Below are 21,381 nucleotides of genomic sequence, written 5' to 3'. Positions count from 1 at the left end.
TTAGGAGGCACGCTCTGTTAATTCAACTATCTTGGGGTGTGTGTTTATAGGGAATGTTATGGTAGAAAATATAATGAGAGCCCTTGCATGTGCGTGGAAATCACCGAGTTTCTGGGGGATTGGTAGAGTAGCCATTACCAAAAAATATTCCTGCTCCAAACCTTTTATCCTACTTTCCAGGCACCATCACTAGCCACTTTCACAACTGAATATGATTCTGACTGAACTGATCTGGGGGTTAGGTAGATGGAGAGTGGCCATAACCAAGCTTTATCTTAACTGATGAAGAGGAGCTCAGTGCTTCCTATTTCAAAACATACTACCTGCCAGCACAGATCTGATCTAATCAGTGGTCCATTGGTTGGACTTAAAGGCTCCCCAAAGTCTTAACTGCTGCAGGGTGCACTGAGAGAACATACATCAACCCTTCCACCCTGCTACTCCCTTCTCTGAAATTACTAGAAATTGCTGGCACAGATACCTATAATGGACTAGGAAACACATGACATATGCTTTGGAGATCCCTTTATGTTCCTTGCCGTCCTTTAAAAAAGTGAAGCAGGCAGTGAATCATGTCCAATGGAGCAGGGCAGGACTCTTAATGGTGGGACATCTGTTCAACTCAAGCATCTTAAGGATGTTTGAGGAAGTAAGAGATGAGTTTGGACTTCCCCGGACCCCAGACAGTTCTTGACACATGCAGCTCTTGGCAAGGCCATAATTGAGACACGAAAACAGGCACACACTGAGCCAGAGCAAATGTTACAAAATCATTAACATGGGAGGGGGAAATGCTTGGTCACAAATGTGTACAATACTCTCAATGTGAAACAAGAAAGGAATCGTATGTTCCTCAAAGCTAGTTGGGAGGAGGATCAGGGTGATGATCTCAAGGACAGAGAATGGGGGACCTCTCCTAGATACATCTGGAAGATTGCCAGTTATTCCTGGCACAAATTACTTCAATTGAATTAAGTACATTGAACATGGCAGACTCCATGGTATAGACCCAGTAGTAGTAGACAAGTGCCCTATGTGAACAGAGGAGGGTGCAACATTGAACTTGCCAGACTACATGCCAGATTCCCAGTAGTAGCAGACAAGTGGCCTATGTGCACAGGGGAGTGTGCAACATTCTATCATATGCAATCATCCTCCTCCAAATTCAAGATGCTGATGCACGCCTACAAGGCCCTCCATGACCAAGGACCAGCATACATTAACCACCGCCTGAACTACCAACAACCATCCAGACACCTTCACTCCACCTCCCTCACCCTTGCTTACACCCCCCACATCTGCCAAAGCTACAGCAGAGGGTGCTCCTTCTACTCTGCCGTCAAGTCCTGGAATGACCTTCCCCCTCCACCTCTGAACAGAATCCTGTTTGATGGAATTCAGAGAGGAACTCAAGAGCTGGCTGTTAGACTGATTACAGCAGGATCCCAGCTCATGGATACCCTCATGGGTTATTAGCCGCGATCTACAAATCCCGATTGATGACTGCCTTTTTTTAGGAAAGGTGGTGGAGTTATTATTGTAATTGGCAGGCAGACAGGCTACCCAAAAACGGAGCCCATGAATATAAGGTCTCATGCCTTGACCTAAGATGGACAAAGACACCTGTCAATTTATTGATCTAGCACTAGCAATGGGCAAGAGTCCTCGCTAGCGATCTGATCTTATCACATGGGCGGAGGCTGTGATGTGCTGCTTAAACTATAAGAAGGGGCAGGCTACGAGGGTGTCTAGTGGGATGCCAGACTCCTGAGAGTAACCGTAGGTAAACCACAGAGGGTGCCTTCGAACATTGAGAGACTAACTAACAGGTGAATTGTTAGATGTTTCATAGTAATATATGGTCTGACTTTCTTCTGTAGTCTGGCTCATGGCATTTATACTGGCTGGGACGCCAGTGGTGTGGGTTTAAACATGAAAGATGTCTGATGTAATGTGTTGGATGCAATGAAATTCATTCCACTCTACTGTTTAATTGATGGAAACCTTTTGTTCGAAAAGAAAAACAATACTTCGATATTACAAATAACAGTGATAGTGGGGGCACAATAAGCAAAAGCTGATAAAATGTATTTATCTGGAACGAGGATAACCAAATGCAATCTTGACTAAAATATTGAATGGATATAAGGATGATATTCAGTAGGAAGTGGTGAGACACTGCACTTTCTCAAAGTATGCAGTATATGCAAAATTTCACTAAACGTTCTTGCTGGTCTCTTGTGGCAAAATTGATCTGGCTGGAGACTGTTTTGAGGAGAAAATGTTTTTGGTTCTGATTTTATTGTTCCTGCGAGAGTTTCTGATTGAACCTTACTCCCTCAGGTGAAAATCACACAAACGTTTACATCTATAAAATGTTGTTAGATTCACATAATCCAGAATTTTGTTGATTTCATGAGTTTTTACCTGCATAAAAATTGCTCCGGGCCTAGTACAGAGTAACTTTGGATATGGGTTGGATAACCAGCTCACAATATGCTGGGAATGTCACCAAATGCTTCTGGATGCTAATGTATGTCTTATTGGATTCTTTCAGAAATTGCAAGCTCTTTGTCTCAAGCTCTGCACTTCAACACCTTTGGGGGAAATCCTGTAGCCTGTGCTGTTGGATCTGCTGTTCTTGATGTAAGATTGTAATCCGTCATGAAGTTTACACATTTTAGGGCTCCTTAAGATTGAATGGACCTTTGAATATCTTTTTTTTTTCTTTTTTTTTTAAAACACATTTTATTGAGTTTTCAAAACAAGGTCATACAGTTCATCAAAGCATGCAATTTCACTCCCTCGATCCTACACCATCTGAGCAATGATGACATCCCCACTGAATGGTTGCCGCCCTCAGCTAAGTCTGCGTTAGTCGATCTGAATGTTCCACATACCAAGTAAGGTCTTTCTAGTAGTTGAAGGTACATCCCATAGGTCTTATGACACAGTTCTACAGGCCTAAGTTGTGTCTTTCTTAGCCTATTCAGGACCTGGCAGTCTTGGTGGGTCAGTATGGTTAACAACAAACCTAATTCCCCCCCTCCAACGCCCCCTCCCCCTCCCCTACCACCGAGCCCCACCCCCATCCTCCCCTCAGACATGTTGCTTACCCTAACCGCGCGCGTAATGCTCATAATGTGTTCTGCACCCTCCATCTGGGCCTCCCTGCCCTTGTCGGTTGCTGGGCGGGTGGCGTTATTAAAAATGATAACCCTCCCACGCTTACTTTACTACTTTGTCACACTGCCGGTATGGATACCTGGAAAGTGCTCAACCAGCTCAACTCCATGGTTTCGAGCTTCTTGTGGGGTACGGGACGAAGGAGGGTGGCTCTGCCGACCATGATGCGTCCGCGACGGGAGGGGGGCCTGGCAGCGCCGGATTTCGAGGCGTACTTTCATGCGGCCCAGTTCAAATGGTTCACACAACGGCTGGCAGGGAAGCTGGGAGTGGAAGCAAACCAGAGAAGAGGGGATAGTGAGCTAAGTCACTTGAGTCAGATTTTGTTACAGCTCCCGATGCGGGAACGTGAGGTGCTGAATATCTTTTGTTAAATTGCGAACACCACATCGACTAAACACTGGTTTCAGGTTTAGCCTGTATGCTCAGTGCCCTTATGTATTAGAATTACTTCACGTCTAATGTTTTATTTCCTTAAAATACCAAGTGCTATTAATGAACTGTATTTTAAGGCTTCATGTGATGGTCAGCATTCTCTGCTATTCTGCATCTATTGTCACAGATTTGACACTTCGTAGGATCACTGATGTTTCTTGATGGCGGTCTGGTCTTCACAGACTTGGTCTGCCAGAGGTAAGGGAGAGTAACCAATAACCATAGTCCTGCTGATGCAGGAAGCACCTAGCAGTTAGCGCCTTCCAGAAGGAGCTTTAAGAAGGAAAAAAGCCCAATAGGACAAACAATTCCAGATGGTATTAGCAAAGGCTCCGGAATAGTTAGAGATGTCTTGACACCAACAAGAGGAGTTTGGTGAAGGTGCAAAGCTGAGTTCCAAAGTCACAGTACGGAGCTACACATGTCAGGAAGGTGTAAGGCTGTAAACCCTGGAGAACACAATAGGAGGGCAGAAGGAAAAGAAACAAAGCTGGCATGGATCCAGAAAGGAATTTCCTGGTAGACGCCAGGTGCGTGGACCATGACAAACAAGCTACTCGAACAGTTGTGATGCAGAGAGTCGAAAAGGTTCCCTCCTTGTATCAGACAAGAAAATAGGAAGGTGTGTCAGAATTTATGTGACTCCATCTTGGCTTGAGAAAACCATTCAGTGAACTGTGCAGGGAGGTAGCCATCTTGGATTGGGACTAATATGACCTTCCCAGAAGTCCTCATTGTGAAACTCTGGGAAGGAAAAGGCCAAGCTGGTTTGCAATACTGTACAGGTTACTAGCTGGAATCACCCCACAGAGAAGACCAAGATGGCCGCCAGGAGTAAGGTTTAACTGGGACAAGCTCCGGTCAGTTTCACTTTTTGGTGTTTCTTCCCTGACCGGAGCGACCCCACTGGAACCCCCTCGCTGGAAGGCTCGAAAGCGGGAGTGATCGACTGTCCCCAAAGAACAGGACGCCTCCCTAGAACGAGCCCAGAACGAAGAGGGCTCGAGGACCGCTGGCTGCTCAGCTATAAAACCGGAGGCTGAAGGTACTCGCCCGCCGCTCCCGATCTGCTGCTCCGCTTCTCTCCGCTGGCTGTTCAGCTTCAGAACCGGAGGCTGAAGATACCCGCCCGCCTGCTCCCGATCTGCTACTCCGCTCCCCTCACGCGGTGGCCCCCCTCCCCCCGCCCCCCCTGTTTGGCCGCTCACACACCTGGGATGATATGAAGACATCTCGGGCTCGATGGGGTGATTGATGAGAGTGCCTCACAATCGGAGCACATTTAGCCCCGCGGCATTTACGGCGAGGAGCTGGATACCTCGCCGGTATTTCTTTCCATGAGACTGCTCTCCGGTCGATGCCTGTCCCCAAGTTGGCGGCTCGATTCATGCTGCCCTTCCTCTGGATTCGAGAAACTCCGTCCTGACGCCGCAGTTACTCGACTTCCTTAATCTACTACTTAAAAAAAAAAAAAAACATCTACCCGACCCCCAGGAGAATTCCTACTCGTCCCTCGTCGGGGATGCCTGGACCTAAGATGGCCACCATGGCAGACATCCCTACACACCCTAGCTGTGTCTGATCGTGAATCTCACCACGGAGGCCCTCACAGGCATGACGCAAGGACTTCCGAACCTGATGACAAGATCATAAGGTGCTCTTACCCCTCAACAGGTGCATACCCACCTGGCATACAAGCTCCAGCTCAGTTCCCCCGTATATATGGTTGCCTGACTTCAAGATGGCCACCACCTCGGACATTACTGCTAATCAATTAAGCCACTGACCAAAAAGCACCCCTACCGGCTCCCTAAACAGCGACTCGACACCGTAACAAAAGACATTTGGAGCTTTTGGGTTTGACTGTCATCGACTTCTAGATGGCCGCCACCTCGGACATTACTGCTAATCAAACAAGCCACTGACCAAAAAGCAACCCCTACCAGCTCCCTAAACAGCGACTCGAAATCGAAACAAAAGACATCTGGAGTCTTTGGGTATGACTGTCCAGCTCCACTGCTAAGAGCTGCCTATCACTAATAGGGATCTCACCTTAGATTAAAGGATCTTCGGAGCCAAACACACGCCTCTGGACCCCTGTTACACCGCCCTTCGCCTCTGCCACAACCTAACTTTCACGCCTTAAATAAACACTCCAGGAGATCATCAAGCCATTCCCCCTAATTGCTCCAAGATGCCGCCGGCCATGAGTTCAATCATGCAGTCATGCCCGTTTCAGAATCTCCTTTCCCCCCTTGGTCAGAACTCCTACACCATAACTTTCCCACAAAAACTCTCCTTCAAAGCAAAAAAACGCTTTAAACAGAATCTTATTAGGCAACATCCCGAAACGCTCATTGTGGACACCTACCACTGCTCATCAAGAGGGCAAAGAAAAATGGACTTCATTTTCCACACCTTAAGATCGGACTCATGGGTTACCACCTTCAACTCACTCCTCCCTGTCTCAAAAACCACCCTCTCAGAACATAACCGGAAACTAACTATCTCCCCCCTCAACCAACAGTCTCTCTCCGGAGACATCAACATCACCATCTTCCGTAATGGCACCATTCTTATACAGGCGAAAGATGAAAACCTAGAGTTCTCCGACTCCCTCTTCCCCACTCTAAAGACGGCTACTGCTCTCTATCCTCACCAGCCACGCACCTCCCCCCCCCAGTGGCTCCAGTCAATCTCCCAAGCCGCAAAGCAGGCTTCCTTCACCTCTTCGTGCACCACCGCCCATGCCTACTCATATCACCAGCCATTCGTCTCCCCTGCCCCGTCCCTCAATTCCCCTCACCTCACGGCCACCTCCACTCCCTCCCTACCTCCCAGAACTCTGCTCCCCCCTCCCTCCCTTCCATCTCCCAATCCCCCAGACACCCCCCTTTCCTCCCTACCTCCCAGAACTCTAACGTGCTCCATTCCACTCAGTGAAGATAACCACCTCTCACAAAGGGGCTGCAACCCTCCTCCCTCTCGTTTCCCTGACCACTTGATCTCGAAACCTGAACCTAATCCCCTTACCCCTGCGATCCCCCCAGTCACTATCCCACCCCAAACCCTTTCCCCCTCTCCGGCCCCCGCCCATCTGAACCCCAACACTGTCTCAGTCCCTCCCTCCCCAACTATCCCTCCTAACAACATCTCGCCCGCTACTTCTCTCCCTCTTCACTCCCTCCCTCCCACTTTGAGAAAGCGATCCCTCCTACCTCCTCTCCCCCCCCCACGAAGGCCCTGCCCCTTCGCCCCTCTCACCTAAGGCCCAGCCCCCCCCTCACTACCCCTCCCCCAGCTCTCAGGATGTCACATCGCTTGGACCTTCTTGAAGCCCAGATCGCCACGCTGATCCTCGGACTAAAAGAAACCCTTTCCTCCCTAGAGAAACTCCAGCTACCCCCCCACCTCGTCTCACCTCGCCTCCTACTGCAACCTCCCATTAGGAATGACGCCCCCCCCCGATCGGACCCCTGTCCCCCCCAGGCTCTCGGCCTTCTCTTACTGAACCCCGGACTGAATCACAAGTTGACTGTCCCAGAAGAACCTCTTCCTCTCCCTCCCCTCACGAAGTGAGCTACCGAGTCACATCCCATAAACCCCCCCCAACCATCCTGCACAAGCTATACTCCCGCTTCCCTCTCTTCGATCCAAGTCATCACTGGTATGAGAAGAGACCCGCCCCACCGCAAAACCGCCAGACCCCCAGCCCATCTCGCATCCCTACCTAGAGCGAATCTGGTCAACCGAAACCCGGATGCAAACCCCCCCATCAATTGCATGCTCATCAACTGCAGATCAGCCGTCAAACATGCGACTGAACTAGCCGAAACTATCCTCTCTCATGACCTAGATGTAGCCTTCATCACCGAAACATGGCTGAACACCCTATCCCCTCCCATATTGGACACGCTTGTGCCTCACGGCTTCTCACTCATCCACAAAGACAGACCCTTACGCAAAGGAGGCGGAATAGCAATTATCCACAGAAGTGACCACTCCATTACTGAATCCTCCTCCCTCGTCTACAACTCCTTTGAATGCCTCTCGGTCAACATCAATTCGCCCCACCACAGCCCACTCCTATGCCTTCTCCTTTACCACCCTCCAGGCAACGCTACTGTATTTGGCGAACAGCTGTCGGATCTGATCACTCAAACCGCTCTTAACAGTGATGTCAAAATACTTCTGGGCGACCTCAACCTAAGATGGAACACAACCAAAAATCCGCTCATCCAATCTCTCACCTCCCTTCTACAAGACCACAATATGATCCAACACTGCTCAGAAGAAACACACCATAGAGGAGCAATCCTTGATGCAATCATTGCGGACAAAAAGACAATCTCCATTGACCACATCATCCCCGTGGACTGGTCCGACCACCATGCCATCCTCTTTCATATCAACCTCCCGGCTCTTTTCCTCCCCCCCACCCAAACCTCCCCCAAGTGGGTCAGAAACTTATCGAAAGTCCCCCCAGACAAGCTACAAGATGCCATCAGTTCTCTCCTCCCGAGCTCGACAGAGCTCCTCTCAACCATGGATCTTACCTCGCTCTATCACTCCAACCTAGAGTGTGTCCTGGACCAGCTGGCACCTAATAAACTAAAAAAAAAAAGAAGGATTCCCTCCAGGTCTTGGTTCTCCACTGACATCAATGATGAACGCAGACTCCTAAGAGCCACGGAAAGATCCTGGAGAAACAACCCCATTGCCCTCAACCGGGACCAACTCAAAACAGCCCGCAAAACCTACCTTAATCATATCAAGAACAAAAAATCATCCTTCTTCTGCTCTGCTCTAGATGAGGCTAAAAACCGCCCCAAAGAACTCTTCAATATCATCAGAAACCAAACCTCCATACCCATGTCAGACAGCTTAACTGCGTCCAAATCCCAGTGCGACGACTTTGCTAACTTCTTCAATGAAAAAATTGCCTCAATTGATCGATCTTGCAGCAATCTTTCCGCCCTATCAGAGTTGCACCCTACTGCTTCTATCCACCCAAGTTCTTCAACGGCAACAATTCGCTGGTCTTCCTTCCAACCCATCCAAACCGAAGCGATCTCATTGCCATCGCTAATCCCTCGTCGCACTCCTTCGATCAGCTGCCCTCGAGACTGACGAAAGACTTGAAACTCACTCTAGCCCCTATCTGGGCCAAGATTATCAACAGCTCCTTGAGCGATGGTTCAATCCCTGACTGCCTTAAACTAGGTCAAGTCACGCCACTCCTGAAAAAACCTGGCCTCGACCCTACGGTCTTGAACAACTTCAGACCAGTGTCAAACCTGCCGCTCTTATCGAAAATCTTGGAAAAATGTGTGCTATCTCAGCTAACACAACACCTGGAGATCTTGAATCTTCTTGACCCACACCAATCTGGGTTCAGAAAGGGCTGCAGCACAGAAACCGCAATCCTCAATGTGATGGATGACCTGCACAGGTCTCTCGACTCCAACCAATGTAGCCTCCTCATCCTCTTAGACCTCTCGGCAGCGTTCGACACAGTGGATCACAACCTACTACTCAATGTCCTTCAGAAGAGAGCGGGTTTGGATAAAACTGTTCTCAAATGGTTCGCCTCCTTTCTCAACAACCGCACTCAAACTATCAAAATTAAAAGCTACAATTCTGACCCCCTCCCCATTACTAGAGGAGTCCCACAGGGGTCAGTACTCTCTCCACAACTTTTCAACATCGACATGGAGCCCCTCACTACAATTCTAAGGAACACCAACATCCCCTTTCACCTCTATGCGGACGACACACAACGCTACCTGGAAACCAATTCGATTGCAGACATCCACAGACTAAATGACACTCTCACAGAGGTACAACACTGGCTCTCATCCAACCACCTCAAACTTAATGAAGAAAAGACAGAAGTGCTCCTCATCTCAAACAAAAATGAAAATCCCCAAATACTCGAATGGCTCAAAGCTTTAAACGCCCTCAATGTTCCTCTTGTTCCTACAACCTCCGTCAAATCACTGGGGATCACTCTGGACTCAAAACTGGACATGAAAGAACACATCTCCAAAACTGCCAAAAGTGCTTTCCTTAAACTGAAACTTCTTTACAAACTTAAACCCTTCCTCCCCTTGAAAGACCTGAAACAGGCCACTCAGGCACTGGTACTCTCCAGGATCGACTATGGCATTGCTACTCTGACTGGAACAGCCAAATCTCACCTAGGTCATCTGACGGCTACCCTGAATGCAGCAGCTAGAATGGTCACAGGAACTAAGAAATATGAGCCCATCTCCCCGGCTCTCAAGGACCTGAAATGGCTTCCTATTAATCTTTGAGCCAACTTCCGCACAGCTTGCCTCGCACACAAAGCCCTGCATACAGGTAAACCGGAATATCTGGCCAATAAACTCAAGAGAGCCGGTCAGTCCAGGACCCTCAGAAGCTCCAACACGCTCCTACTAATACCTCTGAAATCACAGAAACGCAAAAGATCTAACAGGTCCTTTGCGGGAAATGCTCCTAAAATATGGAACTCCATCCCCCCACACATCAGGATGACAACCTCCTTCCTAAAATTCAAGACACTACTCAAAACCTTCTTTCTTGAGCGAGCTGGATCGTAACGAGAATCACCGTCTGACTTTAATAGTTCACTGTCTCTTTTGTCCCAGTGAGAACCTGCTGACTCTCCCTTGTTCTCCGCCATGTCGCCTTCATGCTGTCAATGTATAGATATTTACTTCCTACTATGCTTTCCCATACTTTCCCTACCCTGCTCGACCTACCTGTTAAGTTGATACTTATCTGTATCCGTTGTGAAGCGCTCTGATACCTTCGGGTCTAGCTAGCGCTATACAAAACTTAAATAAATAAATAAAAGAGTGCCGCAAGGGAGGACCTCACTAGCTGTTCAGCCACCACCAGGTAAGTAATGTCGTTGAATGGGGCGACCCACTGGAATATCCCAGCATTTGCTGTACAGAGAAATAAAGATGTCCCACCCACCTATGGCACACTCCCTTGAAGCTGTAGGTGGGATGGCGGCTTCACCGGGAGCCAATGCAGCAGCATGACAGAATTCTCCCTTCCAGTTTCAAGTTTATCCAGAAATTTACTAAAAAATCGATACATTTCTCATCTAAATACAACCTGCGGACTCCACAATACAGAAGAGCTGAGACTTTAGTCAATCTTCCTTCCTGCAGCCCAATTTGGATGGGCAGAGGAAAAAGTGAGAAATGGGCATCCCTAGTTACTCAAACGGAAGGGACCTGATGTAGTCCTATCCCTTCTCTTTTCACAAGAGACAGGACCTGACATTTGACATCGGTGTTTGCATATGAATTGGACAGGTTAAGATATTCAGAGAAACCACAATATGTGCAAAGACTGTGTTTTCAATGATGTGATCTATCTCTTCTTGAAAGGGAGCCACGGTTGATGCCATACTTCGTAGGTTTTTCACTAGAGGATGTAGACAGCTGTTCGAGAGAAGCTTCTGTTCTGGTGTGTGCTAATCAGGAGCTTCCTACTGCTGGGGTAACTGTTACCTTCCATCTCTCAGTTCTGCATTCTCTTAGAGGATGCTTAATTAATAGGGCTAGGTCCATTCATTCAGGGAAAGTGACCTGCCGAACAGAGTGAACCATCTCATCGTTAGTGTGCTCTCTCAGACCTCTATGAAATAAGGTCATTAAGGTAGCTCTACCTATGTTGTTTCAGCAGTAAGTTGGCGGAAACAAGTAATAAAGGTAGACGTCTTGCCCGTCTTGATGAATGTCACAAACAGCCTCTTCAGTCAAGAATTCAAGTTCTGGCCTTTCGGCATTCGCTTAAAGGACATCAGGAAGGTGGTATACTTTGAAAGGCTCAGCTCTTCAGTGGTTACCAAAGGGGTCTCGAAGGTTAGCGCAAGGCAATTATTAGTGTCCCGTTTATAGCCCGATCCTATGAAAACAGGGCTTAACAGAAGGCAAACAAAACAGTTAAGGAGTCCATAAACTATTTCAATTGATTTGGTTCACCAGAATAAAATATGAAGTAGGTGGAAAGACCACTGGAATATCAGAGCCTTGGGAAGTAAGGCCTGAAGTAGGGGCATGTGTTTGTCAATGCAGATGTTGTAACTCCTGTGTCTTTTGTTGAAGCTTTTTGGGCTGAAGCTTGATCCATCTCTTCCACCTCAAAACTTGGTGATGGGTCTCAAAAACTGTCAGAGACTTGATGCCTAGTAGTATCTCTTATGCTGTTTCCCAGCAATCGCAATCTGGTCTTCACAGACATGACTGCCAGAGTGCAGGGGGCCCCTTCCAGTAGCCACGGTGTTGCTAACACACACAGTACCTAGCAGTGCTATCCAGAAGGAGCACCAAGGAGCAAAAAAGCCCAAAACTGCAAAGACCTCCAGCGGGTGCCAGTGAAGACTTTAGGTTAAGTTGGAGATGACTTGACACCAGAGGATGCCAACAAGAGGAGCTTGGTAAAGAAGCTGTTTGGCAAAATCCTGGAATCTGAAGTCCCCATCTGGAGCTACAGATGGCTGGAACAAAGGAGTCTGGGAACCTGGAAAACACAACAGCAGGGCTGAAGGGATAAACAGAACAGAGCTGGCATGAATCCAGAAAGGAATTTCCTTGTAGAAGCCCGGTGCGTGGCACCTGATGAACAAGCTACTCGAACCGTTGTGATGCAAAAAGTAGAAAAAGTTCCCTCCTTATATAAGACAAGAAAATAGAAAAGTGGGTCAGAATTGATGTGCCTCCGTCTTGGCTTGGGAAATCCTTTCAGTACACCGAACATGGTGGTAGCCACCTTAGATTATCACCAATATGACCGTCCTAGAAGTCCTCACTGAGGGACTCTGGTTTGTGATGCTGCACGTGTCGCCTACTGGACTCACCCCACAGAGAAGAGCACTTCGATGGAAGACAGCACCGGCAGTCCGGCCACTGCCAGATAAGTCATGTAGTTCAATTTGGCGACCCACTGATGATGCCCCAAGTCTCCCGGCACCCACCATGTAGAGAAACAAGGATCCCGTCCATCTATGGTAAAGTCCATGGAGAATGGTAAGTAGGACAGCAGCCACATCAGGAGCTGCTGCACAATATGACATCTATTCTTAAAATTGGTACAATTAGTGACAATTACTACAATACTGTGGCCTAGGTATAAAGGTTGCCTCTGTTGTGAACTAAGAAGGCTGCTAATGACAAAATGCAGATTTTATGGAGAAATACTTTGTAAACGTTGCCTACTAAAAGAGTCTGAGACTTTAGAGGATTGTGTGGCTTAACACAATCCTCCCTGACACCTGAAGCTGGTAGACGGCTCTGAATAATGGAAATATATTGGCCTCTTTGATAGAAGAGGTGAATGAATAAGCAGCAGTTACACTACAGTTTCTGGATAAGGTAGGCATGCATACTCACATCCAGGCTATCACTAGAATCAAAGTTGATTACTGAAATACTACAGGGAGAACAGTGGGGCATATTTACAAGGGCATTGCGCCACAGGAGCATCACTTTTAATGACATTCCAGTGGTGCAATGCCCTGCTCCATATTTACAAAGTGGCATTAAGCCACTTTGTGTGGCTTAACGCCGCTTCGTAAATATGGTACCCTTTCACACAGGCATCTGTGTGAAAGGGGCGTGCAATGGGTATTGCTTTGGGGGTTCTACCAGAACATCCAGTGCTTGTTGACACTGCCCCAGATTTACAAGGATCTGAAGCAGTGCCAAAAACTAACACCATGGAAGAGCGAAGCGAGGATAGATAGTTTTATTTTTAGCATTGGAAATGTCAATCATTTTGGCCATTGCATAGAGAAAATGATGTCACAAAGCTTCACCAATACACCGCACAAACATAGCCAATCACAGTTCAGAGTTCTCTAACACAACCAGCATCTACTAAATGTAACCTAAACATAACAAGTATATTTGGAAAGCGCACGTTCACCCAAGGGTATCTTGGTGCTGAATAGCAGATATTTATTGCTACCCAACTAAATGGTGCCCACTTTATCAACCTCTGAAGGATGAAAGGCTGGCTGGACCTGCTGGGATTGGAACCTGTGACCATGAGGTCAAACACAGTCTCCTACAGTGGATGCATTAGTCTGCTAAGCCACCAGACCCGGAATAAATGTTACGATGGGAATCAGGATCTTAGACTATGAGAGACGGAGGCATCTTTCTTAATGGAAGCATTTTTGTGGGAAATGTGAAGGCAAAGCATGTTTGTGGAGCCACCCCACTCAATTGGCTGACTTGAGGCTCCAAGTGATGTTATAGCTATTCTTCCGAGTTTGTGCACAGTGGCACTAGTACAAGGGAGGCGGGAGTTGCGGAGGCACCCCCATAAAGCTTGAAAGTTTGGATGGATAATGAACAATGAAGGAGCCAGTCAAATATTTTTTTCTATTGGCATTTCTTTCCCACATAGTTCCTAGGCTTTTAGTGAGGTACAGATTTTGGATAGTACCCCCACTCTAAAAATAGTTTTAGCGCCATTGTATGTTCTCCTACTCTTGGCCACGGTTGGCCATGGCTCTTTGCACAGTCTTTTATCCTTATTGATTCGAAACAATTCTCGGTCTAAATGTTTGCTTTTCCAGGGCTAGGTCCACTGAACTCACCCTCTGGACTCTGACTCCACGGGGAAAGTTCCTCCCAGGCAGGAAAGTACACTGCAGCAAAACGTGCTCTTAGCTCCTTAGCGCCCATGCTTCAAGGAGCAATTCGTGTGACATGCAGGCTGTTTTCCACAAATTGTTCTAAATGCCCCCTTGTATTTTAATGCAGGAAAACTGGCACTACATAATCTGAATTAGAAATATGAAGTTTATGTTTAAAACTGAGCCTGGAGATCACTTCTATTCATGCAGGCAGGAATTCCTCTGTGAAGTAAGCATGGAAGACATCTTTTCTTCTACCTCTCCAGGCACAGGAATTCTTGGAGTTGGAGAAGCTGTAGGTTTTGATGAGTAAACCCAAATCTTTATAAAACTCTGAGGTTTTCCACTCCCAGTTTACCCATCATTTTATAATTTCTACGCTTCCCAATTCCAGCTCTGCCCTAAAATAATGATGGTTCCCTACTTCATTTTTTGCAGTGGCAGATGCTACGGGACAGAAGTAATAGGGCAGCAGTTGGGGGAGCGAGATAAAGATAATTTACCTTTCCAGCTGCCGCCTCTTCTCCATCACTTCTGTTCCTGTTGAATCCTGGCAGCACACAGGCTCACAGACTCCCCTAAGCCAATCATGATGGTGCTGTTATGCTGGTAATGGTATTACCAGCATGACAGCAGCGTTGTGATTGGTCTGAGTGCCTGGTTTGTCCCTCAGACAGTTCCTGGGACTGTTCTCCACTCGCCTGCGCAATACAGGCGGGTGGAGAAATGCTAAGTGTGCATGTCGGTTTGGCCGTCATAAGACGGCTGGCCAAACAGTCGTACGCACTTATGGCGCCCACTACTACTCCTCCCTGCTCCGTGAAGACAGCCCCTTTCCCCATCCTAAACTGGCTCAGTAATGAAAAATAAAGGATAATAACATTGTGTTATTATCACTTTATTATTTATTTTTACACTGATCAGAGAGCAGTGGGGCTATGCTCCTGCGCTTTAACGAAGGAGACGCCGCAGATTTTTTGCATAATTTATGCATCACTCTTAGCCTCAAAGGTTATTGCTTTGGCTTGTTCTAGGTGTTCCCTTGTGTCTAACTTCAAAAAACTATGCTTCTCTACTGACCCCTTATAAAAGTGAAACATTAGTCAGGGACTGCTTTCATTCATTTATGTACTCTGGCGCTGTAGTGGACTGCAGCCCATAATATTTAGAGGTTCTTGTTTGACTGGCAGGGGCGGTGGGTGACATTTGAAAGTGGTGAGGCGCAAAGTGATTAGCATACTGCACTGTAGCGAGCGAGGGTAGCGATCAATCCCGAACCCCAAAAGAGGGGTTTGGGGGGATTACCCCCCAAGAAAATTTTGACAAAAAAGAAGAAAAATCATGCATTTTCAAGCAAATTTGAGAAAGCAGGGAGGTTAATAAAGCAATTGTGAAAGTGCAGTTATTACATTAATAGATGGCATAACATAGGTAGCTGCTTATTCAGTATAACCACAGAGCTTCATACATTCCGTCCTATTATGCTCAGGTGCTGAATTCAGACTATAAGAATTTCATGAAACTAGCATAAACCACATATACCTTCCCTTATACAGCCAGTCCTTCACACAAGCATTTAGTCCTGGGCCCTTTGAGGCCTGGAGGAAGGGCGACTCTCTTATGGTGAGTGACCTATATAGTAATGGGAAATGTCAAGGTGTGTAATAATTGCAAACAGAACTTTACCTTGCAGACACAGAAAGGTTCCACTATGCACAGCTTAGGCTTGGGTATTGCCCTCAACTATCAAGGACGCGGTCTCCAGAGACCTGACATCTAGAGAAATGTATTAGGCAAGCTAAAGACCAAAAGGGATTATCTCCAAACTATACCAGTTACTACTAGTAGAGACACTATCAAACTAATACCCATACACAAATAGATTGAATGCATTGTTAGGGGAGGCGCCTACAGATCAACAATATTCACACCTAAGGTGGGACCAAACGAGGCACTCCACACTTTTATGGCAAAGAAGCACATTTTAAATTACTGTAGGACTGGTATATACATCTGGCGAAACTCCACAAATAATACACTAGTGCTAATGCGCATCGCTGCGCTGGCGAGATTGTGATAACATAGGTGATAGCCACGATCTCACCTCTCACAGAGAGCTGCACTCACACGCACAGTGCTATCGTGCACTCATCCCACAAACAGCGTGGACTCACCTGCTCAGAATATCCCTGCACTGACCTCCTGCAGGAACATGCTCCGTCTTCCTTCAGTGAGCGCGCACTCACTCACCTGCAGTGTTCCTGCAGGATCCTCTCACACTAACCAGGTTTTCATTCTCAGAGTATGCTGCTATAGTGTGACCACGCACTCACATTACACAGAGAGCGTGCACTCACTCAGCGGCACTGTTAACCATGAAAGTGTTTAGGTTTCCCTAAACCATTATTCCTTTTCAAAGAAAAAGTAGTAACTGGGCACTTATCTTTATTGTATGTAATAACTAACCGTTAAATAAGGTTTCTGACACATTAACACCACCTCCCATGAACTGGGCCTCGACTAATCTACACGGAGAGTCAAGTAGGTTTTGTAAACCCGAAGTTTCTATCAAGTACCAAACACCCAGATCAGATGGGAGCACATGCAGCCTCACGTTTGACAGTGGGTGATGGTCCCCAAAGTTTCAAAACATAGGAAAGAAGCAGAACGCCTCTCACCTCCAATTATAGTCTGGGGAAAGGTCTGTGCAAATCAGTAGTGGCAGAAAATGGCTCACAAAAATAGCAAATTAGTAGTTGCTACTTGCCGCTCGAGGTTCTGTTGGCATCATGTCTCCAATGGGCAAAGAATATGTGCTGGAGATGAGGAAACCCCCTCAAGTGTCGTAATTTAATACATGTACATGATCACTGGAGTGCCAATGTTACAATTTTGAAAGGAACAACGAAACCTATGTGGACAGCATCAGGTGCACTCCTAAAATTCTATACTTTGGGCGGGAAAGGTTGACTCATCAATGATTTAATACAAGATGCATGGCTTCCCTCGACAAGTACCTCGCAGATAAGAAAACATGCTGTTAAACTGTTTGAACATACGGTACTGTCAACTTTTAATGACTGTGTCGAACAATAATGACATCAAGCTGGACAGCTGAGTGTGATCAACGCACTGGCAACAATAATATGGGAATGCAATAAAAGAAAGAGTAACTGGGCGCCATGAATGTACCTCCGCCTCTGGTCATCTCTCCTCCATGTCCAACGCTTCATCCCCTCCCAGTGTGCAGCGGGGTACCTCTCTGTGTAGAGAACCGGTCTCGGGTGGTCACAGTATCACACCTTGGGGAGGTTGAGGTCACCCTGTGTTCTGAAAGGCACAGAGTCAGTCCTAGGGGTGGACCCCAGTCGTTTCTCTCCAATGTCTGTGCCTATACCTGGAGAGGGCTTCGGCCACCCAATGTTCGGATACAAACAAGGTTCTTTAATGATTGTAAATCCCTCTTTGGAGCAGGCATGGGTCTCTTATGTAAGGTCACAGGAGACTATTTATACCAGGCTCTGACCACCAGAACCCACTGTTCTGAACACTATGTCCCCAGAGACGTCTGTCTCAGACTGTACCCCCCTGACCTTGACCTGTCAGTCCCCTTTCCTGTCTGTACTGGGGCCAGTCTCCCTTGACCTGACTGTACTGCCCATGCCTCCCCTCCCAGATTTTATAGATTGAACCTTGTCTCCCAAAGCCTCTTTGGGGCCCTGTTCTTCCAGGATTGTATATACCGAGCCGGGAGCCCTGAAGTCCCAGACCTATTTTACGGTTTCCTGTCTGTCTCTCCCTCTCCCTGTCCGTTGTCTGTTCTGGGCTCTGTCTCACCAGAGATGTCTGTCCCAAGTCCCCATGACGTACGTGCCTTTGAGCTTCGCCTAACATATCCTGAGTTTTATAGTGGTCCCTGTTTCTGTGACCGGGAATTCCCAATAGTTCTCTCTGTCCTGGGCTCTATCTGCCTCGAGCTGTATACAACGAGTAATGTCCTCCAGACCTGTCTGTCTGTCCACACGCCTCGTTTGTGGCAGGTACTGTCCACTGTGGTGCCGAAGTCCCTGCCCGAGCCTGCTCCCCTCAGAGGTGCGTCTTTCGAACCCTCTCGTCGCTGGGGCTGCCTCGAGTACCCCCGCCCTGTAATGTGTGTCTCATTCAGAGCGGTCCCGGACCCAGAACCAGCCCCAGCGATTCTTGCCCTTGAGACTCGTCTCGACCTCATTCTGCTGCCACCTCCTTCCCAGCAGAGCTCTGTGTACCAGGCCCTGAACTACCGCGGGGGTCGGGACTGTGTTGAGTTCGACTCCTGGCCCACACGAGCTGGACACCAAGAACCACCCTTCCTCTCTCCCTGTGCACCAGCAGTTGTCTGAAATGTCCGTATGGTGTTTTGTGCTCCTCCGCTCTGCTGCCCCCTTATCAGGGCCTCTTCCCTTGACAACCAGTCATCATGATCTTTGGCCTCAGCTCAGTGGTGCGTCTGTCTCTCCCAGGGCTCCTAGTCTCCTTAGACTGCCTCTTACAGTCCCTGCTGGAGGTGGCTTGTCGCTGGCTGACCCGAGGCGCTCTCACTCACTCTAGCACGCTGGTCACAGACCCCTCTCTTGGGACTCCAGGACTCTACTTTCTGTGCCTCCCCTATCTGGCCATTCCTCGGGGACACAGCTCCTCTCCCCTGCAGACGAGCTGAGCTCCACGTCACAGCACCTGGTGAAATGGCCAATCACTGCATGGCTTCACTGTGTCTTAATGGCCAACTTAATTGGCCATTAAGTTGTGCTGAGGCAGTGTGTGCCACCCCCACGCGCGGCATCCAATGATGGATGCTGCGCGGTGGACCAGCCAATCCTGGCGCTGCATGCAGTGCCAGGATTGGCTAGGGGGACACATGTGCTGCTCGCCCTGTCGCCCCTTGGAAACCCGGGCTACGGCAGGCTGAGAAGTACCCCTGGGTCCCGCTGGGGAACTGTAGTGCGCATGCTTGGGACAGTTGGAACCCAACTTGCACTTGCGCACTACAGTCTGTCTGCTGCAGCCTGAGTGTACTGTCACTCAAGCTGCAGCAGGCCTTCCCCCCTCGCTCCGCCTCCGAAATCGCCCGGCGGCTGACTTGTAATACACTTGTGTACAGACTAGAGTAATTTTGTTAAAGGATGCCGTCCGATTGCGGCCGGCCGCGATGCGGGTCCATGTGGCCGGTGGGGCTACGCCCATCCGCCCCAATGGAAGCACCGCGGCTGTTGACTGGTGAACGTCTCCGTGCCTTCAGAGGGGTTACCACCACGGTAGCTCACTGAAGGCACAGTAGCATCGTTGTGTGAGCATGCCGGCACAGCAAAGATTTTGTTTTTTACAAATTTTAAGTCCCAAAGACGGAGTTTGTTTTTGTAAAAGACAAAAACAATTACACTGGCAGTGCAGAACAAGCAAACCAAAAAGTATGCCATAAATAGGCTAGACCAACAACCCTGTGTCCGTGGGCCATTTGTTTGATGTTTCCACCAGAGGAGGCACAACTGGACAGGAGCATGACAGTTCCCGAATTCAAATAGAGCAAGCGGACAGGTTACTCCACCACGTTTGTGGCAGAGCAAACTCTAAATAAAGCCCTTAATTTACAAAAAAATTATTATGTTATCAGACACAAAGAACTTAGTTGTGAACAAGTCACAATTCCAGAAACATGGGGCTTAGCAACCAGTTGCAGTCTAACTTTAAAAATACTTTTAAGGAGCAGCAGGGTAAATAGGCATTTGTCAAAAGACTTGATGAATATTTCGCTCTTTTATTTTGTGTGTGTAAGTAGCTTTAAGTGTAAATCACTGAAATAAACAAGCATTGGCAAAGTCAATAGGCCTGGCCTTGGCTACCGCTCTATTGGCTTTGCCAGTGGTTGTTTCTTTTGCTTTAATGCAATATAAGTTTACCATGCCAAGATGACTGGCACATTTGGAAGAATGTGTCGGCCATCTTGAAATGGTAAAGAATGGCAAAAGCTGTCCAAGATGGCCACGTGCATGCAGACACGCTGGCAGCCTCTTGAAAATGTTTTTGTTACATCCATTCATACTCATGGGTAGCTTTTTGTTAAAGTCTGTCTTGGCATGTCTACTCAGCAATTCAGCTGTCTGAGGTCAACGTAACACGTTTGATATCAATAAAACCGATATTTAGCTCCAAAATGCCCCAAGCTGTTAACATTTGGTGTACAATACACATTGGTAAAAGGCTGACGCAATGTGTATGATGCAGCTTTGCCATTACCTTTTTATGTTTTGTGAAATATCGCTAGAAAAGCAAATATCTCTGGCTTTAACCCTTTCCGTGCTGATGACGGACCCGCTCCGTCATCAGCCGCGGTGGCGCTGTGCTGATGACGGAGCGGTTCCGTCATGGCCTGACTTTGGAGACTCCTACCTTAGATGAATTCCTGTCATGCAATTAGACTGCAGCAGAAACACTAATCAGCGAAGCAAATAACAAGAGAAATGCAAAAGTCATATTTCAGCTAAAATGGTCCTCCATGCGATACCATCAAATGCTAAACTGGGAACGACATCAGGAAAAGGAAAAAACATTTTCTCAGAAAAGTAAACATAAGTGCACTCCAAAAAACATTTCAGTTCATGCTGAAATAGAATTCAATTTACTACCTTTATTTGCTTTAATGGAAAATAGCATTTTAAACTAATAAGCGAAAATCATGAAATAAGACTGTAACTCTCGCACTGACATCAATACAGTCCCATATCTGATTGATATAGATATTTTAATACAACATGATTTGTTAAGGACCATTAGTAAGAGATTGCATTATTTTGTAAAAGGATGTAATGTTTTCTGTACTTATTGTCACATTCCAAATTAAAAAAAACTCTATTATCTGTGGCTGCTTGTAAATACCAGCTCTTTTTATGTAATATAAAAAGGAGAGGCTGGTACTCTCAAGGGGAGAGGGAAGACAAAAACTATGTTTATGTTAGATGTCCCTGTTATTTTAATGTTTTATGCATTAAATGTCAGCAAAGTAGAACAATTGGAGCCTTCACAGCTCAAATAGCCTAGTCATTAGTATTGTCTTTGAAGTT

At 47.3% G+C, this 21,381-nt stretch overlaps 1 protein-coding gene across 2 annotated transcripts in view; it reads left to right on the top strand.

Moving 5' to 3' along the window:
• AGXT2 (alanine--glyoxylate aminotransferase 2) overlaps positions 1 to 21,381 on the top strand; it is a 399,919-nt gene that overhangs the window by 272,142 nt on the left and 106,396 nt on the right. For both annotated transcript variants that reach the window (XM_078674933.1, XM_078674934.1), the window contains exon 11: positions 2,558 to 2,646. In XM_078674933.1, coding sequence (XP_078531059.1) covers positions 2,558 to 2,646 — 89 coding nt within the window. The remainder of the gene's footprint in view (positions 1 to 2,557; positions 2,647 to 21,381) is intronic.

Source organism: Lissotriton helveticus, chromosome 2_1, assembly GCF_964261635.1.
Source record: "Lissotriton helveticus chromosome 2_1, aLisHel1.1, whole genome shotgun sequence".
Classification (NCBI taxonomy): Eukaryota; Metazoa; Chordata; class Amphibia; order Caudata; family Salamandridae; genus Lissotriton; species Lissotriton helveticus.
Note: the sequence above shows the minus strand (reverse complement) of the source record. Positions and strands in the feature narration are given on the sequence as shown.